Source organism: Schistocerca gregaria, chromosome 8, assembly GCF_023897955.1.
Source record: "Schistocerca gregaria isolate iqSchGreg1 chromosome 8, iqSchGreg1.2, whole genome shotgun sequence".
Classification (NCBI taxonomy): domain Eukaryota; kingdom Metazoa; phylum Arthropoda; class Insecta; order Orthoptera; family Acrididae; genus Schistocerca; species Schistocerca gregaria.
Window position 1 is genome coordinate 75,422,398 of NC_064927.1, and position 18,554 is coordinate 75,440,951.

Sequence of the window (18,554 nt, forward strand, 5' to 3'; positions counted from 1 at the left end):
AGACATTCTTATGCCAAATGTTAAAAGTGTATGTGCTGAGAATGTAATCTTTCATTAGCAACAAAAGAAATAAGATGCTGATCCACAATACTACAGTGCAGAAGCTATGCTGTGGCACCTGTATATGGTGAACTGTTCAGCAACTCTTTATCCAATGCCTTACCAACACTGTCTTCATCAGCATCACACAGTGGGAAAGGGCTGCTGGATCGGAGGGATTTCTGCAATTTAGTGATCCGATCGGACTCTGTGGACAGGATGGGGAAAGGATGGGACTTTCAACAAAGTACAACCTTCTCAGTTGTTAAGAAACACACAGATAAATACGATAATCTCTATTATTTTTGTCTCACTAAATCACAAGAGAAGAAGGAGTCCCCTTCCAGAAGGTATGCTTGCAACTAATTCCAAAGCTGCTGTACCACTTAATGTGTGAGACAGCAAATTTACTACAAACAATTCCTGAATCACATAATTCTGCATGTGTACACTGAAATGTTTGTTAAAGAAATTGGAGTACTGATAAAAAGGTGAAATAATATTTATTTTTTGACTGCTACCATAGATGAAAAACACATGAATATACACAGTGCAGTTAAGTAAACAATGAACTATTCTGTTCTCAAGTACTGTAACTGACATACTATGGTATAATATCTACAATTAAAAAAGGGGAAAAAATGATACTCATAGCACAATGAAGAAAGAAAATACAATTACGAAGGTAGGTGCTCACCTATGAGATTATCATATTTATCCGTATTAGAAGATTACAAGCTCATTAAAAATTTTATACATACATATCACAGTTAAGTTCTTTCCACATACCAAACCTTTCTCAAGACATCATGGGGACACTTTTATAAGGGGATTACACTACTGAGCAAGGAGACCGTCTTTTGAGATTCCCGGTCTGAAGACAGGATGGCAAGTGTACTGCATCAGTGCTGTTGGGGAACTGAGAGGGGGTTGCAAAGTTTGTTTGCATGAGACAGAGATTTCTCGTTTGTGAAAGCGATAATGTGATGGATCCTCTTCATGAACTCACGACGGTTTATCGGGTCTCTTCTGTAAAAGAGTTTTAGTGTCACACACACACAAAATATGCAGTCTAGTACAACCCTCCTAGGCAGAAATTCAGTGGGAGGTACTCTATACAGAGACATTCCACAGAATGTGCCCAGAGTGTAGATACAGAGGAGATTGACATAATTAATTATTGTATCCCACAAATGAAGGAAAATAATGCTTCCTTATCAGAGAGATACTGGAAAGATGGCTTTTAAATTTCTGTCTTCTTGCTGCAATCTGGGCACATTCCATTTTCAGGTCTATGAACTGACCAAAGTAAATCGTAACTACATATAACATGAATAAGCACTACAAGCCAGCACTGCCATGGAACAGAACTTACAAATGTCATGTGTGGCCCACATATAATCTGAGTAGTATCACAAAACACACATTTGGCCATGCGGGCAGTGCCCAGTTCTACTAAAACACATCTGCGATTATCATCAATCCACATTGTTTTATATATATATATATATATATATATATATATATATATATATATATATATATATATATATAAGAAAGATTCCAAGACTTACCAAGCGGGAAAGTGCCGGTAGATAGGCACAATGAATAAAACACACACACAGAATTTCGAGCTTTCGCAACCGGCGGCTGCTTCGTCAGGAAAGAGGGAAGGAAAAGGAAAGATGAAAGGATGTGGGTTTTAAGGGAGAGGGTAAGGAGTCATTCCAATCCCGGGAGCGGAAAGACTTACCTTAGGGGGAAAAAAGGATAGGTATATACTCGCGCGCGCCCACACACACACACACACACACACACACACACACACACACACACACACACACACACACACACACATACATTTAAGTGTGGGTGCGTGGGCACGCGAGTATATACCTATCCTTTTTTACCCCTAAGGTAAGTCTTTCCGCTCCCGGGATTGGAATGACTCCTTACCCTCTCCCTTAAAACCCACATCCTTTCATCTTTCCTTTTCCTTCCCTCTTTCCTGACGAAGCAGCCGCCGGTTGCGAAAGCTCGAAATTCTGTGTGTGTGTTTTATTCATCGTGCCTATCTACCGGCGCTTTCCCGCTTGGTAAGTCTTGGAATCTTTGTTTTTAATATATTTTTCCCATGTGGAAGTTTCCAGCAGTTTTCAACAATGTCACCCAGCTGCATTTCCATAAAATAATTGAAAATAAATATATTTTGCGGCGAGTCAGTTCTGACACACAGTAGTGCTAGCTCTTTTTTCTCATTGAGACACACAAACAATACAGCTAAACATTCTTAAGGAGTGGGCAGCACCACACACACACACACACACACACACACACACAAAGCAACTATTACAGTGATACCAATATTACTTACCTGGTGACAAAGTTTATTTGCCATTAAAGAGAATTCAGGTGTCCTACAGCTCCAACAGACAGACACAGTTAAACAGTCAAGGAAACAAAGCAATATAGATTTGGAAGGCTAATTTTGGATAAAAAAAGATTCTACTCCAGCATGAACTGGACATTTGTCTGTACCAGTCTTGCTCTAAAGTCGTGTACAATTACCTAATCGATGGGCGTGAACAACTTTTTGAATCACATACACAAGAAATAAGCACAGAAGTGATATCCTGCTTCTAATTAACTAATACAACAAGCAGTTTATATGCCAAACATTTTGTTTTTCTGTGGGCTTTTCAGAAAGAACATCTTTTATTCTAACTATATCATAGTATAGACATATGAAAATTATTCACATCACGTGACACCAACATGCAACCCACTGTTACTGTTAAATGGCTAAAAGCAGCCTAACTGCGGGAATTTAAAAAAATCTGCATTGCACACTGATAGCGCAACTCCGTGTAAAAATAACAAGACACAAACGACAGTGGCACATTTGAAAAGAAAAGTTTAACAAAATAACACTTCCCATTTTTCTGCTATTAGCCACATGTACAGAGAACCAAGCAACAGTACCCAAATATAAGAAGAGATTATTGCAGTTTCATTGTCAGACTTACCGAGCCAAGGCTGGGGAGGAAAGTGCAGCTCCGTAGAGGAAAGAAATTAGCATGACTGAAGATGAGTGGAGAGGCAATGTTTTAGTTCCCACCCCCAGAGTATTAAAGTACCTTAATTGGAAACAAAATCTAAGTACACCGAGTAGGGAAACAGGTGCACATATTCGCTCTGATGTCCTGCAGCAGGTTCAGCACTTTCATCAATAATTCTGTGGCCATTCTTCATGGGGGTCACACCACTGTAAAATGCTGAACTAAATATACTGCTCAGTTGAATAATAGGGGTACAAAGATTTCATTTAAATTATGTGATAAATTGTGGAATAAATGCATGTTAGTCAATTTTCGTTTCATAGGTAATGCAAAACCTCTATAGATTTGAATGTGACCAAACTGGAGGAGCAGGGGTGGGGTAGGGAGGGGGGGGGGGGCGTGCGGGGGAGAGAATGCTTTAGAAGAAGACCAAATGCTAGTAGTTTCAGATCAAAATGATTCATTCAAAATCCAGAAGAATTTGACCACACACTACTTTTGATTCATAACTGAGACTGATTAAGTTCGCAATCCACCAATGTCAAGTACATCAAGCATTGACACTGAGAAACACTAATTCTGGCGGTCTTGTTGTGGTTTACTAGCAGCCATTCAGTTCCCCGCTCTGCCTAGTCTCCATTTCAGTCACATCACACTCAACATCACTGATGATGTACCATAATATGATACACTTTTACCACCACCAAGTTCACTTTTAAGGTTTTATTAAACAATGTAAGCGCCAGGTAGGAATATTGACAATGTAGGATTAGACAGATTGCTGTTTACCATCAAGGTGAAACATTAAGTTGCAGACAGGCACAGTTAAGAGACACTTACACAAAGCTTTCGCCCAAAGCCTTCATCAGAAAGAGGCTGCAGAGTTGGTTGTCACGTGTGCGTGATGTGTGCTTGCTTTTTGTGTGTGTGTGTGTGTGTGTGTGTGTGTGTGTGTGTGTGTGTGTTTTTCTCTTTTTATGGTGAAGGGTGTGGCTAAACGCTTTGAGTAAATGTCTTAATTCTGCCTTTCTGCAACTGAAAGTGTCATCTTCGTGGTAAGTTGAAATCTATCTTTCCTACATTGTTAAGGTTTTATTAACTTGTTTCATTAGTATTCTATTTTACCACTTAGCTTTTCTTGTTAAATTGATGAGAACAGTCATTTGCCAACACAAAATTAGTTTCCTATAAGCATAATTCCAAACAGAAAAAAGCACTTGGGAAATAAAGACGTGGCTTCATTGCAGTCTTCTCAAATTTTGCAGAGATTAATGTTGATGGCCAATAAAAATTACAGATATTGTCTGTTGTATAACATAATATACACTAAACTCTTGCTAATCTGGCCCCTCAGTAATCCAGCTCACACCCGGTCTCTAGCTGCTCACACAGAAATTACACTGATATTAATGAATTCCAATGTGCAATAATGTTGTCAGTCAATTACAATGTAAAACAATAGTACTTTAAATGATGATGAGGTTACCAAAAGTGTACAGGAAAATTATGATAAAAGTTATGAAGAACAGGACATCAGGAGGAGAGAACATGAAGACATCTGACACTGCTGAGGCTGAAGCTGTAGACACTGAAGCACATTATGCAACAATCAGAAACATGGAGTACCAAAGTAATGCTTGTAAAGCCGTCGTGTGATAAAGCATACTGCCGTCGTGATAATAATTGCAACAACTAAAAATATGGGACATGTTTCGAAGTGAATGATAGTTCTGTGTATTTATACAAATTAGAACAAAGTTTTCTATTAAAATGAATGTATCTTGGGATACAATAAAGTATAATCTGTAAGTGTTGGCACTAAATTTAAGACACCCTCAATAATCTAGCACCTGTATGTGCAAGCAATGGCCGGATTAATAAGAATCTAGTGTATATTCATACTGGACCAGAGGAAAATGTCTGCTGGAAAATATTAAATTTACTTTTCAAGATAGATTTTATTGTTGGGGATGGCTAATTAGCAGTGTGGATGTCTGCCATGGAGCATAAACACACACACATCGTTTATGGCCTAGCCACTGGTGATTGGAGCAGAACTCCACCCCCAGTTTCAGAAAATGGTTACCTATGATGTGTCAAAAACGGTCACATATTTCCCAACTGTTAGCCTGGGTTGGTGTTTCCGATGAAATGCTGCTCTTACAAGCCTTGTGGGCACTAGAATTCCCATTTCAACTTAGTATACGTTTACACTGATATCTACATCCACATCAAGCTCTGCACAATGTTGTGAAGCCTGTAGCAAATTGTACTTCTCACTGCAGTACATGCTCTTGTTTTTTCCTGAGCAACACTCACATAGAGCACAGGAAGAATGCCTGTCAGCCAAATCACTTCCTACCATCAAACCTAATAGCACCAAACCATTATACGAGTCTGTGATGGTTGCTGCACTAACTAATATAATTTTAGAGGTCTTTTTGTATCATTAATTGTACAACTTCACATATTTGTTTTCAAATCATTGTCATCAAAATCTGTCAAATAAGAATAGGAACAAATGTGTGTGTGTGTGTGTGTGTGTGTGTGTGTGTGTGTGTGTGTGTGAATAATTGGTCTTTAGATGGAGCTAATGCATTAAGATTTTTCAAGTTTCATGATATTTAACAGTTTTATATCTTCTTTCCCTTCCATTGTAAAGTATGTGACAGCTGTGCTACAACTTTTTTGTTTTTATACAGTTGTTATTATAGAAGAGAATGGCAGATATTATTACAATGCACAGAAGAACCAAAACTCACATGCTCTGTCATCACAGTGTGGCTCTTTGCAATTGCTCCACACATTTTTTTTTTTTTTTTTTTTTTTTGTAGAAAATGGATATCAAAGATTGGCAGTTTGACAACACTACAACCATGCATAGCAAATACCTTCAATAAACACAGTGCATCTGTGTTGCCCAGCAAGTATAATAGGTAGAGCTATCTGTCTGAATACTCAAATTTGAGGGTTTGATTCCAGCTACAGATGTAATTTTTTATTTTCTAATTTTAAAGTGACATTGTCTGTGGCTGCTTAATTATTATACAGGAATTTTAGTAGGTCTTATACAAAACAGGTGCAGTTACAAGTTTTCAAGTGAAGCCATGCTGACAACAAATCTGAAAGCATGGGGTTGTACGCATTGATGAAAACAGAGTAAACATTTATATGCAAAATACATTTTTAAATTTAGTCTGATTTTGGTGTTAGTATTATGTAATTGTACACTTTTTGTACGAGTTCTGCTGTAAGTGCTGTGTAACAACTAAGAAGCCAGATACCATGTCACACAGGCTTAAAAAAAATAAAAATAAAAAATTATTCCTATACAGGGCTGGATTGAGAACAATTTTCACTTAGCATCAGGCACCACCACCCCTTTTTGCTTGTGCAGTTTCACCTGTGTTTCACTTAGCATCAGGCACCACCACCCCTTTTTGCTTGTGCAGTTTCACCTGTGTCAGTTTTTTGCTACTAACTGTGACACACCCTACTTGCAAATCTTGCACTTGGGTGCTCCTCTCAACTTGGCACTCCAAGTAATGGCTCATGTTGCTCGGACCTTAAACTGGCTCGGCTACTAGACACTTAATCTAACCAGTATTCTAATGCAATCTATCGACTTAACTAATGGGACACATTTTGGTTCACCCTATGTAGTAAGGGCATGAAAATATTTAAATTAACATTGAGGGTAGACACTGGTATTGTTGTGTTTACTTGGCATGTTGACATTGGCAGCTAATGGCCAAATTAGCCACACTGGAGGACAGGTAAACATCTACACCGATAAGGCCTGCCAATCCCACTTTCTACCAGCATGTCTTTAAAGTCATCAAAATATCAGTTTCATCTGAAATAATTTTGTTCATTAAGAAAGCACTGTGGGTTTCTCTTACTGGGAACAAAGATATTTGCTTCTTCCAGTACATTTAAAACTTAGCTTTTTGGCACCTTAGGTGAAATTTTTAAACTGCCTTGATATATTTTAACACCATTTGTTTACTGTAATAAAAAAAGATTATTATAGTTTATAGTAACTATTTCCAAAAAACAAAGACGTATTATGTGCTCTCTTACCTAATGTATATTAAAATGGTTCTATCATGCTGTTCCACAGTAATTTTTATTGATTTATTTATAGGAAATTTCAGATCTTATGTTTGAATTTTGAAAAGAAAATCACATTGCAGTAATGTCACCTAATGGCCACAGTTGTTTCAGTTAAGGCACGCTGCCACACTAAATGGTTAGCATCAGTTCATGGAAAAGCTATACATTGGAATGACAGATGAGATACTTTCTATTAATATCCTTTTAACATGGTATGTTTTGTTATGTTTTATTTCATATGTATTGTATGTGTCTAAAATTTAGCGCTATTTATAGAACTACTACTCATTTGTGCCTTTCTTGTTTGACAGATTCTGTTGATTTTTCAAGTTTTATTAATTACCAAAATTAAAAAGTGTTCAAGACACATAATTATATTATTCCTCCAAATTAAATTAAGCCTATAGTGTTCCTGAAAGTAAAGGAGGTGTATCCTATTGGCTGAAGATGTGTTAAGTCCTCTCTGAGTAGGTCTAAAATATTAGTGGTACATTTTTATATTGTACATAATCTTGTTTTGTGCAGTTAATGTAAACTAAAAAAATTATACATATCAATTAATTTAAGTCAGCTGTTCAGGGCACAACTCTGGTTAGGCAATGTTTGTGCTGTGTTGCAAATAAGATAGGTTTAGCCTGGAGATCTGAGAAGCATTTTTGGCAGTGTTGATCCACTTTGTGTCACAACATGTTATTGTTATTACTGAATAATTTCCTGTACCTTACCTCTTATTACTTTCTCTTTCTTTTTGCAGCTATCCATCTTTCTATCTTTAATCAGGAGGATTTTTTTAACATTTTGATTGATAGAGATTTGTTTCCCATTCCCTCCACAACAAAACGTTATCCAAAATAGTGAATGCTTTCTCAGGAAATTATTTTGAAGAAATTGTTATGAGCCCACTCAAAACGTAAATGGTTGCAAAAGCATACTTGACCTCTTAGCAACAAATAATCCTGGACAAATAGAGAGTATCATGACAAATACAAGGATTAGTAACCTTAAGGCAGTGCTTATAGGCTGAATACCATAACACCCACAACCAACAAAAAGAAATGCAAAGTACAGCTATTTAAAAAAGTTTATAAAAATGATGTTAACAGCTTTTTAAGAGACAGTCTTCACTCCTTCCGATCTGATCATGTAAGCATAGAAAAGATCTGGAATGATTTCAAAGAGATGGTGTCAATGGCAATTGAGAGATATATACCACATAAATTAATAAGTGATATTACTGATCCCCCATGGTACACAAAATGGGTCAGATCACTGTTGCAGAAGGAATGAAAAAAGCATGCCAAATTTAAAAGAACACAAAATCCCCTAAATTGGCAAAGTTTTGCAGAAGTTCTAAATATAGTGCATACTTCAATGTGAGATGTTTTTAATAATTTCCACAACGAAACTGTCTTGGAATCTGTCAGAAAACCCAAAGAGATTCTGGCCGTACATACAGCATACCAGTAGCAAGATGCAATCAATACCTTCACTGCTTGATAACTGTCAAGTCACTGATGTCAGTGCCACTAAAACAGAGTTATTAAACACTGTTTTCCAAAACTACTCCAGCAAAGAAGGTGAAGCATTTTTTTTTATTCCCTGAATTCCAATCAAGAACAACTGCCAAGATGAGAAACACGAAAGTAGATATCCTCGGCATAGCAAAGCAGCTTAAATCACTTAAGGCAAGGCATCCGGTCCAGATTATATACTGGTCAGGTCCCTTTCAGAGTATACTGATACAATAGCTCCATATTTAGAAATTATATACAACCACACACTCACAGAAAAATCCGTACCTAAAGACTGGAAAATTATATATATATATATATATATATATATATATATATATATATATATATATATATATATATATATATATATAAAGATGATTTATTGACACACAGGTAGCACAGATCAGGAAAATATTGGTTCTTGTGAAATGCAACTAGCTCTTTATACTCATGAAGTAATGAGTGCTATCGATAGGGGATGTCAAATTGACTCCATATTTTTAGATTTCCACAAGGCTTTCAACACCGTTCCTCACAAGCATCTTCTAACCAAACTATGTGCCTATGGAATATCACCTCAGTTGTGTGACTGGATTCATGATTTGCTTTCAGAAAGATCACAGTACGTAGTAATCGACGGAAAGTAATCGAGCAAAAACAGATGTAATATCCGCATTCCCAGGAAGTGTTATAGGCCCTCTATTGTTCCTGATATATATTAATGATGTAGGAGACGATCTGAGTAGCAATACTTGATTGTTTGCAGATGATGCTGTCATTTACCATCTTGTAAAGTCATCAGGTGACCAAAATGAATTGCAAAATGATTTAGGTAAGATATCCATATGATGCAAAAAGTGACAATTGACCCAGAATAAAGACAAGTGTGAAGGCTGTTAATTCAAGTAAATGCTTAGGGATTACAATTACAAATAAACTAACTTGGAATGATCACATGGATAATGTTGTGGATAAAGCAAACCAAAGACTGTGATTCATTTGCAGAACACTTAGAAGGTGCAACAGGTCTACTAAAGAGACTGATTACACTACATTTGTCTGCCCTGTTCTCGAGTATTGCTGTGTGGTGTGGGATCTGCAACAGGTGGGATTTGCAGACGACATTGAAAAAGTTCAAAGAAGAGCAGCTTATTTTGTATTATCATGAAATAGGGGAGATAGTGCTACAGACATGAAACGTGAATTGGAGTGGCAATCACAAAAACAAAGGCGTCTATCTGTGCAATCGGACCTTCACATGTAATTAGAATCCCCAGTTTTCTCCTCAGATTGCAAGGGAGAAATGATCATCATGATAAAATAAGAGAAAGGAGGGCACAGAAAAATTTAAGAGCTCATTTTTCCCACACGCCATTCATGGGTGGAACAGTACAGAAACAGCTCAAAGGTGGTTCTTTGAACCCTCTGCCAGGCACTTTCTTGTGAATAGCACAGAAATCTTGTGGATAGATGTACCTCCATTCTATCCCACTATGTTCATCTTCATCCTTGGATAATCCTGCTTCTTCACCTGTTTGTTATCTTATATAGCACTCTGAAACCTTTCACTGTCATAACTTCATCTCTCTTAAACCTTTCTGCCCTCCTATCATTCTCAAAAAAACTGAAATGTCATTCCTGAGATTCAGTTAATGAGTAAAGTAACTAGCACACTCAAGAAACCAAGAAGTGTTGAGTAAACAAACAAAATATCCAACTATAAACTGATTAGTAAAAGTTTTCATCTTTTTAATTACTATGAAGGTGGTTTGGTGCTGCCCACTCACATGAGGGTTTTTTTTTAAATAAATTCACAGTAAAATTTATTGGCTGAAAAATTCACAGTACTGCCACAAAAGAAGTTTACTTCACATCAAATTACAATATCAGCAGATAACATCCTTTTTAAGAAAGATTCTGTGGAACGTCTCCATAACGAAGCAATACATTTTACATCACACATATAGCTATACTGTGAATGAAAAGGAATGTTATATTACAACAACAATAACAACAACATTACATTGCCTCATAATGTTTTGAGTGTCAGTCAACCTAATTTCAAATGGCCACAGTAATCTACTTATTACACAAAGAAAAAGAAGTCGCTTGTTGTCTGGAGACCACACAGACAGACATAGCAATTCAGTGTCAGTTTGAAAAAAGGTGGATACTGAATGGTAGCAGATGCCTCTGCAACCATTTGTTGTTGAATCTTGAAACTATTTTGCCACTCATCGTGAAACCATATGGGTTGCCACATCCTCACCCACAGAGGTGTTACCCTCTTGGCACCTTGCACAAAGGATGTCCTAGTGTGGACACTTTACCTCTGAGTCTGTTCACATCTAAATCAGAATTTATTGAACAGGTACATTAAAACACAAATGCACCTGCTTACTGTCTGCCGGAACCAGTAGAACAGGCACTTTTAATTACGCAGTTTCTCATCAGTCTCACTCAATAAATAATGACTAAGTGTGGAGTATTGGTGACATAACATTTAATCAATCTATTCCTGTGTGCTTCACACATAAGTGCCTCACATGAATTGACCAACAGTGTTAACCAACTTAAGTTTTCTTTGCTGTTGCCACAAACAATGATATTTTGTATCTTAAGTCATGACATTATGTTTTAATGCCAGCAAACAATAACTTAGATCTGAAGACAGAGCTTCACTGATAGCTTTCCTTCTACTCTTAGGACAGCAAAAATGTTATGGAGACAATAGTTGAAAGTTTTGAGAAATATTACTGATCTGACAATGAAATGCTGCAAGTTATTATCAGCTTTGCAAACCAAATTATTATTAAAAATGTAATTAGGGCATGTAATGTGAGTTTATCAGCCACTAAAATTACTGTCCAGTGACCAAAATGTAATCATCACATGTGGCCACTAATTCTTTATGGCAATAAAGTAACTATAAAAGCAGGCCTTAAACCAAGAATCAGACAATGTCCAAGCAACTGAATCTGTACACACACAAATCATGACACATGCTCTGACAACTGACAGAATGTCTCAAGTACACAGGCCTCCCACACTGAAGGGTGTTTTAGATATAATTAAAAAGACAATTTCTTTTTGTAGTTATTTCTTACCTGAGACAGCCTCCAAACAATCCTGGAATGTTTCCATGTTGCGTTCACACTGGGCTTCATTGAGGTAGAAGTACGTGCGAGCACTCTGAACTTTGTAGCGCCGGTCGGCAAAGTTCTTCGATACGTGATACTGAGGCATCGTTCCTGCAGCAATTGTCAATATAAAGTTTGAGTTTTATAAACGTGGGTTGCCACATTAGTAAGAAATTTCAATATGTCAATTGTTAATAGCTGTGAAACAAGCTAGCAGTCACATTATTTTCTTTCCAAAATTAATTTACTATTTCAATGTTCACTACTAAACTTACAAATAATGTAAAAGTACTCATTGTACAATTCCATATTCAGACACATCATGCAAATGTTAGACGTAGTTCATACAACAAGCAACACTACTATTAGGCAGCCGAATATATTACTTTTAAGATAAATAAGTTCCATTAGTTTCAGCACTGAGTTAATCCCCGTCACCAACAGTATCTTCCACATCCCAAGAATTTTTCTTATATAAATTTATTGCTTATATCTGCTAAGAAGAAGGTAACATTATATGCATTCGCATTTTCAAGATAAGTGGTGTATCATTTAACCATGATAAGATCTAAGGAATATCTGTACTGATTGTAATTCAGGTAGTGTTAAGTTACTTCTAGAAGACCATTCCAATGGTAATAACTATGATTATGATGGCAGTAGCTACCAAAGGCCTGGGATTATATTCCAATCTGATGCAGCTTGTTAACTGAGTACTTTTTACTATGGTTCAACTATATGCCTGTACTTTATGTCAACCTCAATTACAAGTTGTACTTTTCATACACATATTTATTCTGCAAACCACTGCAAAGTTTATGACAGCGCACACTTCCCATTACACCATATATTAGGGTTTCTTTCCAAAACATTTCCATATGAAGCACAGGAAGACTGCTTACATGCTTCCTGTGCACACTGCAATTAGTTTACTCGTCTCTCCACAGTCCCTACAGGAATGATATGTAGGAGGCTGAAGAATATTGCTAATCCTCAGTTAATACTGGTTCTTAAAACTCGGTAACAGGTTTTCACAGCATTGTTGGCACCTATCTTGATGTGTTTACCAGTTCAAGTTTTTCAGCATTTCTGTAATGCTCTTCTGCTAGTCAAACGAAGCTGTGACTGTTTGTGCAGCTCTTCTTTGTATTCATTTAATCCCCCAGTTAGTTCTATTTTGCAAGTGCTTAACACACTTGAGCAATATTCTGAGATGGGCAGCACAAGTGATTTGTCAGCAATGTCTTTAGCAGGCTGACTGTATATTCCCAGTATCCGACCAATGAAATGAAGCCTGCCCATTGCTTTAATTGTAATAGAGTGACCCATCCATTTCATATTCCGACAAACTACTGCACCCAGATTGCATTTTCTGCTTTCCACTGAAGTGGAAAACATTGTGGAATATCTCCTAATATCTTGTCGGACCTCCTCCTGCCTGGTGCAATGCAGCAGCTGTATGTGGCACAGATTCACCAAATCGTTAGAAGACCCCTGCAGAAAGACTGAGCCACACCGACTCTACAGCTGTCCTTAAGTGCTAAAGTGTTGCCAGTGCAGTATTTTGTGCACAATCTGACCTCTCAATAATATCCTACAAATGTTTGATGGAATTCATGTTGGGTGATCCGGGCGGCCAAATCATTCAGTCAAACCGTCCAGAGTGTCCTTCAGCCAATTGTGAATAATTATGGCCTGGTGACATGGCACCTTCTCATTCATAAAAATTCGACCACTGTTTAGGAACATGATGTCTATGAATTGTTCAAATAGTCTCCAAGTAGCCAGACATCCAGAGGACACAGTCCATTCCATGTAAGTGCAGCCCACACCATTATGGAGCCACCACCAGCTTGTGCAGTGCCTCATTGACAACCTCAGTCCACGTCTTTGTGGAGTCTACGCCGTACTCAAACCCTACCGTCAGCTCTTAGCATCTGAAATCTGGACTCATCTGACCAGTCCAAGGTTTTCCAATTGCCTCGGATCCAACCTATATGAACATGAGCCCAGAAGAGGCACTGCAGGAAATTTCAAGCTGTTAGCGAAGATAAACTGGTTGTCTGCTGCCATAACCCATGAATGCCAAATTTTGCCACACTGTCCTAAAAGATATACTCATTGTAAGTTCCACATTGATTTCTGCAGTTGTTTCACATAGTTTTTCATGCCTCTTAGCATTGACAACTCAATGCAAACTCTGCTGTTCTCAATAGTTTAATGAAGGCTGTCAGCCACTGCCCTGTCCGTGGCGAGAGGTAATGCCCGAAATGTGATATTCTGGCAACCTGTTGACACTGTAGATGGTGGAATATTGGATTCCCCAACAATTTTCACAATGGAATATCCAATTCATCTAGCTCCAACTACCATTCTGCATTCAAAATCCATTAATTCCTGTCGTGTGGCCATAATCCTGTCAGAAACCTTTTCACATGAATCAAACGAGTACAAGCAACAGCTCCGCCATTGCACCTCTCTTTTATACCTTGTGTACATCATACTACTGCCATCTGTATATGTGCTGTTTTCAGACACCCATAAGAATTACAAAAACTTAGGCATACATTTTCCATTGTTCCTCAGTTGCTTCAAAATTCACAGAGGTGTGTTTCGTCTATACAACTAATTGGAAGGTAGCACAGTTTTTTGCCATACTTGTTTTCTTCTTTTATTTATGAAGTATCTTCAGTGGCCTGTAATACATGTTTATTTTTATACATATAATTAATGTATTATGTAATAATTACATTGTATTACTACATTACATTTTGTCATACTTTCCAATTAGAAACAACTTTTGTAGCACAAATTTCATTATGTTAAATCATCGTTTGGTATCAAGATTTCTAGTGTTTTGAGTCCATATGTGTGGTCCTAGGGATGTGTTCATTCTGTCCCCATGCTCCAGCTGGCTGATTTCTAGTGTTTTTTCACCCACATTTATTATTACACATCACTTGCAGTTTTCATTTTCTAATCAACATGTATGTGTTTCCAAATACATATTTAAATAAGTGTGTGTGTGTGTGTGTGTGTGTGTGTGTGTGTGTGTGATGAATTACTTTCTTTTTCATTGCAAGGACACACTGTATGTCAAAGTGTTATTGTCATGGCAAGAGTTTTTTGTTGTGACTTGAACCATCCAACATGGAACAAGACATGAAAATTATTACAGTGAACATATGCAAAAAAAGCTTGTGGCATTACAAGAAAAGTTTCACGTACAAAGAGCCCTTGTAATGAAAAGAAAGTAATTAATGACAGTCAATATAATCAATTAATGACAAAGTCAATATAAGCAATAGCTCCCTGATCATGTTAGCCACAAAAACAATAACAAACAGAAATCTGAAACTTAAACATAACCTGAGCCACTGTATTTACCAGACATGGACGGCTCCCTACAGCTTCTTTCTATTCCCAAGGTTGAACAGAACCATGAAAAGACACCGTTTTGCCACCAGTAATGAGATGAAAACAGAATTGCTAAAGGAGCTGAACACCATAATGAAATGCAAGTTCAAGAGGTGCTTCCAAATCAGGAAAAAGTGTTGGCACAATGAATTATTTCTGAGGGGGATTACTCTGAAAGGAACAAAGTAGTAGTTGATGAATAATTCTTTAAGAAAAACAAAAATTCCTGTTACTTTTTGATCACATCCTGTATGTTTGGGTGTTGAGGACAATGTTTTGAAGTCTTGAAACTATCGTACAGGAATACTATCAAAATAACTACCACAAAACATGAAGAAATTATTGTTGTATGAGAATGCTGTCAGTGGCACTGAAGTTAGTGTCCAGATACTCAAAGATGAAACAGAAACTGAAATTGAGGGTTCCAAAGAATTCTGTTTGCAACTGTTCCTTTACAAAGCAAAATATAAGAGTATTGCCCAACTTAATTCTCATTCCACTGGAAGATTAGTTAAATCAATATATACTACGTCACATTTTTCCTTTATTTACTTATTTTTATTTACACATCAAGTTCCATAGGACCAAATTGAGGAGCAAATCTCCATGGTCATGGAATGTGTAAGTACATGAAATTACAGCATAAAAGTAATAGCAAGAAAAATAAAAAGTTTGTAACCAAAAAAAGTCAAGCCATAAGTTTCAGTAAATTCAATCAACAATGTAATGTATAAATCAGCTTAATTTTTCAAGGAACTCCTCAACAATAGTAGGATTGACCCATGAGGGAACTCATCAGGATTGATTTGAAAGAGTGTAGATTACTGATAATATTTTTGAATTCTTGTGGTAGCTGCCCATTTCTGAGCCAAAAATATCCCTTCAGAAAGGGAAGAGTTACCCCAAAATGTAATACTATACAACATAAGCAAATGAAAATAAGTAAAATAGACTAATTTTTGTGGCAAATGATCACTTACTTCAGTTACCATTGGAACATTAAAAATGGCAGCATTAAGTTTCTAAACAAGATCCTGAATGTGGGCTTTCCACGACAATTTACTATCTATCTGAACACCTACAAATTTGAACTAGTCAGTTTCACTAACCATATGCCCATTCTGTGAAATTAAAACTTTGGGTTTTGTTGAATTATCTGTTGAAAACTGAGTCTCACTATGATTTAGTATTAGTTTATTTTCCACAGCCATGAACTTATGTCATGAACTGCACTATTTGAAACAGAGCCAATGTTGCAAACAACATCCTTTACTACCAAACTACCTCTGTACACTATCCCACTTACAGGAAACTGCACTGTTTCCTACACATTTTGATCCTCTCCATAAGCCAGTTGCCCAATTCCTAAACCTGTTAAATATATATTTGTTCAAGAATAACATTTTTATATGTCAAAAGAGCATCTTTTGAGCTGCACAGTTTATAACACAGTAGCTGCTGTTTCTGTTAAAAGTTTGACTGAAGTTGCAGACACCATTATATCTATGATGATCACAATTCAAGTATGCGTTAAATACCGATAACAATACACAACATAAAACCATTATATTCAGTGCATATTTAATATTCTAAAAAGGTACAGTTCCAAAACCCATTATTTCAGTACACCTGTCAAACCAGATTTAGAAAACATTTAAAAAAATTACAATTTCTCTTTTGAGATAAATGCATCTATTTTGTTTACCTTTCCGTATTTTATATTATTTTTCATACTGGTATACCTGTCCAGCTGGATTTTGACGCAAATACACTTGACTGATTAACAGCTGGTTATTTACGCATAATAGACTGTAAGCTTACTTTTAAAGCTATACAAAAATCATGGATAAGGAAGGTACAACAGTATCCACCAATATTATTGTACCATCTCCTGTAAGGAAATGGTGGAAGAAGTGGCACATGTTTCATTTATAATACACTTCTGCTCGCTTTTTCAAATTACATTCTTATAGTCAAAGAAATGTGTTTAGTGTAATTTTCATTGGATTTACATTACCACATATTCCAGCAAGGGTTCTCCAATGATGCCATCATGCAAGCGAAAGGGGGGGGGGGGGGGGGGGCATATGAATGTGGGCAACTTTCTTTACAAGATATCAGAAGGATGAATCAGAAATTCTATGCTACACCTGTCATGCAAACCAGAAGGATTTCATTCACACTTAGACAACCGTGGAGACAGTAAGGCAGAGAAGATCATCAGAAGGACTAATGAATTTGAAGGTAATTACTAAATACTTCATTACAAAGCTACAAAATGGGTGACTTTAGAGACACCGGAGTTGTAAAAAGGTATTCATTGAAACATTTGGGGTAGGCCAAGCTCCTGCTCAGAATCTGTGTAAGTACTTTCCGGAGACTGAAGTACTGGTATCTCCCAAGTACAAGAGAGGTGGTACACAAGATCTAGCAATTATGGTGATAGGAGGAGGGCTTTGAAAGATTTTACTGAATCACTAAAACCAATTGAGAGCACTACTGTCACGAGAAAAACATTCACAGGCAATACTTAAGTACTGACTATTCAATTTCCAAATTTCACAAAACGTACAATGAAAAATCTGGCACACATCTGCACATGAATTGTGAATATTTTTGAAATGTATTTGATAATACAATGATGGATTTGGATCTCCTGCTATAGATGTTTGACTTTTTTGCTTACTAAAACAGACTCGAGATCGAGGAGAAAGATGAGCTGGAGGCCAGATTTACCATTCATAAACTGAAAGCAGATGCATTTTACAATCAACTTCACTGTGATGCAGAAGGGGAGACGACAATGAGCTTTGATTGCCAAAAGAATGTGATTCTTCCTAAGCTTCCATATTACTTAAGACAACTTTATTTTTACAATTTCACTGTTTGTGAGGGATGCTCTCATCGCTCCCAGAACAAGGACAATGTATTTTGCTACATATGGTTAGACAATGTATTCTCCAAAGGTTCATGTCAAAATGCATCATCAATTTTTCACAGGCTGTGCAATATACAAGGGTCATTCAATAAGTAATGCCCACATCTTTTTAAAAGCCATGAATACACAATAGATAAATGTCCTTGTGGGTGATTCACATTTGATGTTTGTTCCATGCGCCGGTGAAGTTTTGAACCATTCTGGCAGATGGCAGAGCTGTAGTAATGTGTCAAAATGGCGTCTACATACTACTAGTGTTAAAGCACCGTGCTATTATTGAATTCTTGTGTGCAGAAAAAGAAACCGTGGTGAACAGCCATTAATGTTTGTG

The 18,554-nt window shown here is 36.9% G+C and overlaps 1 protein-coding gene across 2 annotated transcripts in view; it reads right to left on the reverse strand.

The window, feature by feature from the left end:
* LOC126284399 (proline dehydrogenase 1, mitochondrial-like) overlaps positions 1-18,554 on the reverse strand; it is a 272,669-nt gene that overhangs the window by 36,227 nt on the left and 217,888 nt on the right. For both annotated transcript variants that reach the window (XM_049983302.1, XM_049983301.1), the window contains one exon: positions 11,836-11,979. In XM_049983302.1, the coding sequence (XP_049839259.1) occupies positions 11,836-11,979 (144 nt within the window). The remainder of the gene's footprint in view (positions 1-11,835; positions 11,980-18,554) is intronic.